The 11,687-nt window shown below is 27.1% G+C and overlaps 1 protein-coding gene across 1 annotated transcript; it reads right to left on the bottom strand.

The window, feature by feature from the left end:
* Nucleotides 1–394: 394 nt before the first annotated feature.
* Nucleotides 395–2,227, bottom strand: HO133_006588 (uncharacterized protein; the record flags this gene model as incomplete). Its single annotated transcript, XM_037297486.1, has 6 exons — nucleotides 395–693; nucleotides 783–924; nucleotides 1,052–1,311; nucleotides 1,365–1,503; nucleotides 1,555–1,826; nucleotides 1,876–2,227. 6 exons carry the CDS (start codon nucleotides 2,225–2,227, stop codon nucleotides 395–397), a joined length of 1,464 nt encoding a protein of 487 aa, XP_037147196.1.
* Nucleotides 2,228–11,687: the final 9,460 nt, after the last annotated feature.

Below are 11,687 nucleotides of genomic sequence, written 5' to 3'. Positions count from 1 at the left end.
TCAAGCAGATGGCAGGGAGTTCGAAGACCCATGGAGGAACCGCTGCGACTTCTTGTAGCACACTTCAATCGTGCGCCGTCCACGGTCATGCGATGGCATATGACATGTAGCGAGCGGTCCAGGTAAGCCAGGTAGTCCAACAGAATCTTCGTTTGAGCGCTTGATAAGAAAGACGAGGAAGGTGAAAGATGTGAGAAAGGATGAGAATTTTGGAGGTGTGGAGATTCAATTTGTTGAGCCTAGCATCAAATCCTTCGGATAATGCACCCAAGGGGTACGGGCCGCAGCCCGGAGTAACGGGAGATAAGGAAGCCGGAGGACTTATCCGCTCCTATCCTGCAGCTGAATTTATTTTTTGTCACGAGGATTCTACTACAGACCCTGTCGAAGCCGCTCAGGACTCAAACCCGGGCAGGATCTTCGTTCCCTCAGCCCTCACGCCCTCCAACTCCCCGCCATCAATTCCCAACGCCTCCAAAATCAGCGGTGCAACCTGCGTCGTAAAGACCCTCTGTGTGAACTTCTGCGCTTTTGTGATTCGAGGACTGCTAACGAAGCAAGCTACGTTCCTGTCGTCGGCGCTGAGACCGCCGTGCTCTTCGACCTTCTTTTTGGAGGTCGTGTAGATGATTCCGACCTCGGGTTGTACGATGATGTCGGGTACGAACGGGCTGTTGACGGGGGTACCGAAACCTGAGTTCCCATTGTGAGTGAGACGGGCTGACGAGAGGCATGTGTGGGCAGATGTAGGTCGAACGGAGATTTGGGGGTGAGTCACTTACCATGAGATGCCAGAGGAGTGGCGCCAGGCGCGTCCGCATAGATGTTGAGGATTTTGCCTGCGGTACGGTCGGCGTTCAGATTTGCGACCGCGGTGGCAGTCGTGCTACTACTATTCAGGAAGATGAGCGCGATGTCGTCAGACTAGCACTGTTGTATTAGCAACTGAGTATTATCATTTGGGTGTCGAGCTTCCAAGTCCTTGAGCATCTAGTCGCGGAATCTCGGAAAGGAATTAGGGTTTCACTGTAATTGTCTAGGGGATACGTACCGTTTGCCACTCTACAGGAACACCCGTGGCATTGGTGATCTGAGCTGGGTTGACCTCGCCGAACAAAGCTGGATTGATGGGCGCGTTACCATGCTTGCTTGCCACGATGATGAGAGTATCGTTGTAGAGTCCCTTTGATTTCAATTTGTTGACAATGGCTCCGAGTGAGGCGTCCACGAAATCTATGACTTGGAGTATAGGTGCTGAAAAAGGGAGGCCGGTGGTGTTCTGGTACCCGTATGTCTTCTGGGCGACATTGACTGAATTTCATTAGCGTTTGATGTAGGCGCGTAGAAGGGTTGGGCTAGCTCACTACTTTGGAAATTGCCAGCGAACAATGCAGGAACGGCAGTCAAATTTCCCTCTGAATTCGCTGGCACCTTGGCATCCAAGTAGTCAAGGAAAGCATTTACATGCAATTGATCGTAAGCGATAACAGCAGAAATGTTATTCTAGATGCTCTCAGCAGTTGCCTGCCATGTATTGTATGGAATTGGACTTACACCCGGGATGGACGCAATTTCTGGAAAATAGCCAGTGCTCAGGCCAGTTCCACTGGGCCCTCTAACGATATCGTATGCGGGGTGCTTGTCAACATACGCCGTCTGCTTGCCACTTGCCTTGATAATCTCAAAGACGGTATTGACCTGGAGCCGGTCGTGCGGGTATTGTAGGGTACATTTCCCATCAACAATGATCTTGGGGAGATGTGTTGGATCAATACCACCACTGAAAAGTAGGGTAGAGTTGTAGTCAAGATCCTCGGTGGAGTCAGCTATGAAGATCAGCATGCCATCCCATGATCGGCACAGTGAATCACATGCTGTCATAACCTGGAGTTCCGGTACAGTTGCTGCCGGGAGCAAAGATGTTGCGGTTCCAGATGTCATCATACCACACTCCTGTGGTTCTCGGAGTGGCCCCGGTAAATTGAGCTACAGTTCCCGGGAAGGAATCTGAAGGCGCGGATGTGTATGCACCGCTGTACTCGTATCCTGTCTTCAACAGAGCTGAGATACTCGAGTTGGGTCTCAATGCTACATATTTATCAACGTCACTCGCGTGAAGGCCATCGACCGAGAACACGGCAACATGCTTGTACAGGCCAGCTCTCAAAGGCGCCGTTGAGGCCAATGAAAGCGTCGCAAACACTACAGCAAGAGACAAAGTGTACATGATGGGACAAAGATGAGAAGGGCAAGAGATGGTGATGAATATACATGGTTTCTAAAAGGAACCTGCGATTTATATATGAAGGAAGGGAAACATGTTTTCGAGATTTCATCATGTGACGAAACCGGTACACACTGATGTTGCAAACGCACGTGCGTAGCAAGTCTTATAACATTGGCTCTCACGGGAAACAGGATGAAATTGATGATAAAAATGCATAACTGTGCAAGCCACCGGCCTAAGAGGCGGAACGTGGAAATAGGAAGGAGACGTCGACAGAAAGAGAAGGTGCAAGGAACGGAAAAATATTTACCCGTGCCGGCCGATCGGCCGGCTCGGACTTATACCTAATGCCCGACCGCTCCAGCCAACCAAAAGTCAACCTTTCTCTGCAAGTCCGATCCATTGGTGTTCGAACTGTGTAACAGGACGGGGCATCTATTTCCAGCCAGACATTGAGGGTGTGCAGGCATTAACATCCTCAATTGTTCCTCCCTGTTGACTCAGTGCCTGGACATTGCTACACAATGATTCAAGTGTAAACAATTGCCAACGTGTCTTTGCTCAAAGGTGTTCTACCCTGGCCAAGACAGAAGTATACACGGTTGGCAATCAGAATGCTTGGCTCACGACACGTAGAAGAGGTTCCAAGAAATAACATATGAGGATGAGACTTTTGAATGCTGTGGTTCACCAGAGATCACAGATGGTAGTCGCAATAGACAGGTTTAGCAACGAATTTCAAAAGAATAATTCAAAGCGGAATCAGTCCTATTTGGCGGCCGCTAATTTAATTAGATAATATCTTAGACTTAGCGCGATCTAATTAAATCTATTATAATTTTCTACTAATTTTATCTAAACTTTTAATTTTATTATATTTATATATTATAAACGCTTTTAACATCTACAAATCTGAAAAGTTTCTTTCTATACGATTTCCGCCGGGTTCGCATTATAAGCACGATTTAGTCTATTTAGCAGACTTTATCTATATCTAATTCTTTCTATCGATTCAGCAACTATTTTAATCCTTTCCGCCAGTTCTATTAATTTAGCAACTTCAAAAATTTTTAGCAACTTTAAAAATTTTACGTAATGCACTCTAATATACTCTAAGTACTATTCTATATATATATAGTATTAATATATATTATTAATAATATACGTATTATTATACGCTATATTAGAGTATTATTTACGCGACTAATTTTATTAAATCGTCTAATTCTATAGTTAAATTTAAGTTAACGTTAATACTTATCGTTATAGAACCTTATCGTCGTAATATCGATTATTAGAACTTTTCTTTTTTTATATATATTACTATTAAACTAATAGAATTAATAAAAAAGATTAGAATAGTTATTAAATCGACGAAATTTAAGCGAATTCTAATTAGATTTACTAAATCGATAGAATTTAGACGAATTCTAATTAGATTTACTAATCTAATAAATTTTATAATTTCTACGATAAACGCGCGATTAGCAATTTCAAATTTTGTAGAAACTTTTTAGATTTATAGATGAACGAGAGAGATATTATTACTATAATCTTTCTAGTATTATTATTAAATTCTTAAATTATTATCGCTACTACGCTACGCTATAGATATATATTCTTAATAAAATATAATTAATTTAAATTTAATCTTAATAAATAAATATCGAAATAATTATAAAGAATTATATGTTTTATAAAAGAGGAAATATATCTTCTAATTAATTACTTTAATTTAGAAAGTATAGAGTATTAAAAGCGAGTATAATCTAATCTAGAATTCGCTTTATATCTATTATTAAGTAAGCTTTCGTAATTATAATTACTCTTTAAACTTATATAATTCTTTAGATACTTAGAAAGCTACTTATCTATTATATTAAATAATATACTTAAGCACTTACGAAAGCGTTATAATTCTATTTTTTATTAATATCTCTTATTTATTTATAATTAAATTTATTAATATATTTAAATTATTAAGCGACTTAGTAGCCATCGTAGACGAAGTATTATTTAGATTTTTATTAATAAAACTTTTTAAAGAATTATACGATTAAAGTAGAGGGAGAAATTCTTCTACTTCACTTATAAGAAGTCTTATAATATAGCTTAAATAATAATTACTTATTCAGACGATCTTATTAATATTAGCTTTAATTCTTTTAAAGAAAAGATAGTAGATATTATAATACTTTAGAAGTCTAATATACTTAATAGACTTAATAAAGTCTTTAGAGAAAAGCTTAGACGCTATTATATTTTTAAAAATAAGATTTATATCTATTAATATTATATTATATCTTTTTATATAAGCTTAATCTCTAAAAGAAAATAACGCTTTAATATATAAATAATAATTATTAGAGTTATAATAGAATATAGCTTTAGATAAACGTAAAAGCTATAGATATCGAATATCTTAAAATAATAAATAAAGATAGATCTTTAGTCTATAAAAGATCTCTATTAAGCGATTATATTACTAATAAACTATTATACTTATTTTTAAAAAAAATAAAAACGTAACTCGATTTAGAATACAACCTCCTACTATATATTAATATCTCGATATAATAGATTAATAATTTAATACTTAGATCACATCTGCAAATCTAAAAAGTTTCTATAAAATTTGAAATTGCTAATCGCGCGTGTGTCGCGGAAATTATAAAATTCGTCGAATTAGTAAATCTAATTAGAATCTATCTAAATTCCGCTGATTTAATAACTATTCTAATTTTTTTCGCTAGTTCTATTAATTTAATAGTAATATATATAAAAAAAGAAAAGTTCTAATAATCGACGTTATAATAATAAGATTCTACGATAATAAGTATTAACGTTAACTTAAATTTAATTATAGAATTAAACGATTTAATAAAATTAGTCGCGTAGATAATACTCTAATATAACGTATAATAATACGTATATTAATAATAATACATATTAATATTATATATATATTAATAGAATAGTACTTAGAGTATATTAGAGTATATTACGTAAAATTTTTAAAGTTACTAAAATTTTTTAAAGTTATTAAACTAATAGAACTAATAAAAAGAATTAGATATAGATAAAGTCTGCTTAATAGACTAAATCGTGCTTATAATGCGGACCCGGCGGAAATCGTGCGGAAATTCACTTTTTAGATTTATAGATGTATTTTAACGACTTTAATAAGTCTTCGCTAGTAATCTATTATATATATAAATTATTCGAGTTAACGTTAAATATTTTTATAGATCTCGCTATCGCTATAAAGTATATAGTAAAAAAGAGAGATATAGTAATATTTAAAAAGATAAATATTCTTCTTTTAGAGGCGTAAGTAGTTAGTTTAATTACGTCTATAGATTTTATTCTCTTTTAAACTAAATTTATATTATAGCTAGATATTAAAAGGGTATTTATAAAACTAAGCGCTTTTTATTTCTACGCTATCTACTTTCTAATATTTAGAATATAATTTCTTTACGAATATTTAAGTCAGCCATTTTCTAATTATTCGAGATATCTTTAAAAATATAAATATATTAAATTATATTCTTTTAAATATCTTAAAGTTGACTAGAAGTTTAAGAGAGTATAGTAAACTTTTTACGAGTAAATTTATATAAATATTTAAGTCTAATAGGCGTATTTTTAATAGCAATAAAGAATTACTTAAGAATCTTATTACTTATTAATTAAAGTATCATCGCATTGCGAAAAATAGATATCCTTATAACATTTCTAGGCGGTAAGATATATATATCAAGCAGTATTATAATACTACTTTTAATCACATTATTCGTTTTTTCGAAGTAGACTATATCTATAAATCTAAAAAGTTCCTTTCCGTATGATTTTCGCCGGGTTCGTACTATAAGCACGATTTAGCACGATTTAGTCTATTAAGTAGACTTTATCTATATCTAATTCTTTTTACTAGTTTAGTAATTAAATATAGTAAACTTCGCGTTTAATAAGTTAAGATAGTATTTATCTAGATTAATTAGATTTTAAAGCGACTATAAGCTATTAATTTAATAGTATATATTTAAAAATTCGAGAGACTATACGTAAGATAAGTTTTTTAAATTATCTAAGTTAAATAATATTATTAATAATAATAATATCTATTAAAAGTTTAATTCGACTAATTAAATATATATTAAGAAGATTTTCGAGATTATTCGAGCTAGATAGTATTATTAATTATAATAATATCTATAAAAATTCTAGATTAGCTAGTCTCGCTAGTAATATTAGTATTTATAGCGTATTTAAATTAAATAATATTATCGATTATAACGACGTCTTTAGAGTATTTAATTTAAATTAAACTTAATATCTTTAAATATCTAGTAAAAGTTATCGATTTAAGATTTATCGCGATATTTTATTATAATATTAATAATATTTATAATCTCTAAGATATAGATTTTTAAATAGTTAAAATTTTAAGCGCTATAGCGATACTTAATTCTTTATTAATTCTTATTTAATTCGCTTAATAAATAAAGAGACTAATCCTCTCTATTCTATTTATTACGCTATATATTCTTTATATTTTTTCTCTTTATCTAATATAACTTTATTAATTTATAGATACTTATTCTCTTTATAGATTATCTCTTCTTTTATTCGCTATAGTAAAGCTATAAATAATATATTAAAGTTTAGCCTTTTTTATCTATTCTCTCTACTTATCGAGACGCGAAGTGTTTATACTTTAAGCTTAGAGAGATTTAAGTTCTAATTATTATTTATTAAATCGATTTTTTTCTATTTAATTATTTTATATATTAATTATTTCTTAATAGCCCGCGAGATTCTCTTATTATCTTTAATTAAACTTAAATCTAATCTCTCGAATAGTTTAATATTAGCGGATTTTAATATAACTTCTCTTAAGGCGCTTATAAAGCTTAATTTCTTAATAATATTATTTAGCGAATTTTTATATAGATTATTTAATTTAGAGAATCTTTATATCTTTCTTATTAATTTAGAGTATATTTTTAAAATACGCTATTATAATATATAGTATATAATAAGCCTTTTCTATTATTTTATATCTCTTTAAAACTTCTTAATATACTCGTATATTTTTAAGAAATATTATAATTATATAAGTAGTGAAATAATAATAAAGAGCTTATCTTCGATTTTCTTATTATTTTATCTTTTAATATAAAAATATCTAGAACTATAATTCTTTAGATTATAATAAAGAATAATTATTATAAGAATTATAATATTATTAAATAAGAGTAATTAAAGATACTTACTTCTTTATTTAAATCTAAAAGATATTCTCTTATTATAGAAGAAAATTTTATATAATAATATAACTATTAATTAAAATAAGAAGTATTTTTTATTCTAGAGACTATTAGCTAAAAAAGCTAATTAATCTAAATTTCGTAAAATATATTATATTCTATTTATTTTATAAATCTCGATATATAAATTAAAGGTCGATTAATAAGTCGCTAATTATCGTCTTTATATCTTCGAGTAATAACGTTATATAGACCTTAAGATAAGATTAAATAATATCCTAGATTTTCTTTATTAGAGTTGAATAAAAATTGCTTATATAGTTAAAAAGCTATATTTTTATTAAAAAGAGCTTAAAGTATTAATAGTAATAATTAATTAAGAGTGTTAATATTTTTCTTATCTCGAAATATATAAATTAATTATTAATACTTCGTATAAATCGAGTATTCTTATAGAGTTATTATCTCTAATCTCTTTATATTTTAATTATTATTTAACTAAGCGCGTTAATATAATACTTCGATTAAAAACTTAGCTTTTAAAGATCTAAATATTTAAAGTTTTCGCTAATTATAATTATTATAAATAAAATAACTCTTATCGCTTTAAATATATTAAGATACTCTTTCTTAATATTATAATCGCGCTTTTTTTATTATATTAAATTATTCTAAAGCGCGATTTAACGATTATCTTTATTCGAGTTATCTTATAAAGTATAATCTATATATCTTTCTTTATCTTAATCTATTAATAATATATAATTTAATATTATTAGAGACGCTAACGAAGCTCTAAATTTCTTTATCTTATTTAATAGATATATTAATAAGAAGCTTAAACGAGCTATATATTAATAACGCGGCTTTAATATAATAGCGTCTAACGACTTTATTTAATATAATACTTTTTAATATTAAATTATCTATAGCGATTTAATTATTATTTTACTATATTTAGAATATATACTTATTCTTATATTAAAGCTTTATACGAAGTGTTTTAGCTTCGTTATTATAAAGACGACTTCTCTCGATAGATTATTTTCTATCTCAACTTAGTATATATTTATCAACTTAGATATTTAGTCGTATAGTATATTCTTACTTCGCTTTATTAATTCTAATTCTTTATCGCTAATAAGAACTACTTTAAATTCTATAGTTTATATTAGCTAGTTTATATTAATATTACTTAATTCTAAAACTAACTAATTAATAATTAATATTACTACTCTTTATCTTAGATTTAATAATTTTAATATTTAATCGAGATTTAAATAAGAGTCTTTCTATCGCTTTTTATTAAGATATTAATTTAATAGAAGATATAAATTAAATAAGAATATATCGAGTTTACGATCTTCGCCTTTATCTTTAACTTTAAAAAGAAGAATCTTTTCTAATATCTATAATAGTATATAAAATTAAGAGAGTACTATTAATATTAAAGAGAGCTTCGTTATATATAGTAATTATAATTATTAATAATTTCTTTATCTTCTATAAATTGATAGAGTTATTTAAGAATTTATTATCGTCGTAGTTAGGTGCTATATATATATTCTTTTTAGATTTATATATTCTATAATATTTAGACGATCTAGAATTTATCTATTTATATTCTTTAACGCGTCTTTTTCTCTTATTAATCTTCTTTATTTTACTCGCTTTCTATTAATATATAATTAATAATATCTTCGCGAATAAATAGATTATAATTTATATTTTCTATCTTCTTAATTTTCTTCTTTCTTCTAGCGTTTTTAACTCTCTTTATCGCTATTCTCTTTTTCGTATTCTACTTTAAAGTCTTTATAATCTCTATAATTTAAATATAGTAAACTTACTTAGTAGAATATAAAGTATTATAAATCTTCTATTATTATTAAAAGTTAGAATAAAATCGATATTAAACGCTAAAGATAATAATAGATAAAATATAAAAATAAATATATTTAAATAGATAGAAAAATAAAAGAATAAAGGAAAGTTATTAACTTGAAAAGAGGGGCTGTTAATTAGCGCGTTTTTAACTTATTTAGATTAAAGCGCGTTAAATCTTTATCTAAATTCGACTACTTATTCAACTTAGATACTCTATTCGAACTAAATAACATTTTCGCTAATAATCTCTATTCGAATTAGATAAATTTTCTACTAATAATTAACGTTAAGTTAATTATTATTTATTATTAAATATTATTACTCTAATTATACTTTTTTATTTACTTCTTTATTCTCGAGTATTTTTCTATAAATAATATCTATTTTAATATATATAATTATAGATTTTCTAGTATAAATACTTATCGATAATAATTACTTTAATATATTAATAATATATTTTATCTTTTAAATAGCGTTATATATAAAGCTATAATTTACGTAATTATTAATAATAATACTATTATAAACTTTATAACTATTAAAGATAATATATAATTCTTTTTAGCGATTTAAAGCTATTTTATATATAATAGTATATTTCTATTATAATTAATATCGTCTTTTTATAATTTTTATTAATAAGATATAGAGGTTAAATATTAGCTTTAGCGTCTTTTATACTATCTCTCTCTATTTAATAAAGATTATATATTTTTTCTAATTAAAGTCTATTAAAATATAGTCTATAAAGAAAATTTATATTAGCGAATTTTCTAGAAGTTATTTAAATTTAATATTATTAAATAATATAAGACGCTAGCTATATTAAAGATAAAGATTTTATATTATATAAAGTATAAAAAAGTATTTAGAGAAAATAAAGATTATAGATTATTTTAATAAGATAGATTTTTTATATTATAGAATTTCTCGAAATTAATTAAGCTTTAAAGAATATAACGATTATAATATAAATATCTAATTATTTCTTATATATATATATATTATAACTTTAAATTCTTTCGCTAATAGCGAGAATAGTCGATTTAAGCTATTATATCGCTTTATATATTTCTCTTAATATCTTTATTATCTTTTTCTTTTCTTAAAATAAATAATCTCTTTACGTATTAGTAATAGTAGATATATATAGAAAATAAATACTTACTCGTCTAATATTCTTTAATTATAAAGAATATAGAATTCTAGCCTCGCTTATATATCGATAGTGCGATTATCTTAAACTTTCGAGAATAATTAATCTTAATATCTTTATTATCGATATAATATATAATTCGATCTATTATAATATTATACACTTTATCTTCTTTTAATATATTTATAAATATATTAAAATCGATATTATTTATTATAACGCGAATTAATATTTAAATCTTAATAATATTAAGGGGTAATATTAGCGTATTAATTATAGTTCTTTTTAAATATATATAGAAACTAGCTTAATTAAAGATATATAATTATAATATAAGATCGATATTATTAATAGAGATAGGCTATTTATTTAGTCGTTTATATTTATAAGCCTATATATATATATAATTAATTTTTATAATTATATTTAATTCGCAATTATTTAATTATTTTCTTAGAATATTAGATGTAAAGACTTTTAAGAAGATATTCTTTAATTACTTAAAGGCCTCGCCGAGCTTTATTTAATTATAGAGAATATTAAGCGCGCTCTTAATTAGATATCTCTTTTTTATCTTTTACTTTAAAAAGAAGCGAATCTTTTTATAATTAAACTTTTCTATTATTAAGCTACGCGAGATAATTAATATTATTTAAATTCTTAAATTAACGTTAATATAAAACGATTTAGATAAAATAGATAAAGATAATACGACGTTAATTTATAAAGACTCGTATTCTATATCTAAGATTAATTAAATTATAGAATTCTAAAAGAAGTAGAATAATTCTAGAGAAGAATATATTAGAAAGAATATTATAGAATTAATAGAGATTTTAATTTAGAAATAGATCTTATAAATCGATCTTTATCTAATAAATCTTATTATATTATTTATTCTATCTATTTAGAAGATTAATTAATAGTTAAGTTAAATAGTTAAAGTTAAATAATATAATATAAAGTCGAACTATACTATATATTATTTAGATATTTAAAATATCTATTTAAGAATAATATATATCTTTCTTAATCTCTCTATCTATTGTATATCTAAATTATCTTATCTTTTACTGCTTCACTTATATCGTTATTCTTATATTTATTATAGATATTAATTCTTAAATTAAGTATCTTTTAT

Source organism: Letharia lupina (assembly GCF_014066315.1).
Source record: "Letharia lupina isolate WasteWater1 chromosome Unknown contig_25, whole genome shotgun sequence".
NCBI classification, from domain to species: Eukaryota; Fungi; Ascomycota; class Lecanoromycetes; order Lecanorales; family Parmeliaceae; genus Letharia; species Letharia lupina.
This window is presented reverse-complemented; position numbering and strand designations above follow the sequence as displayed.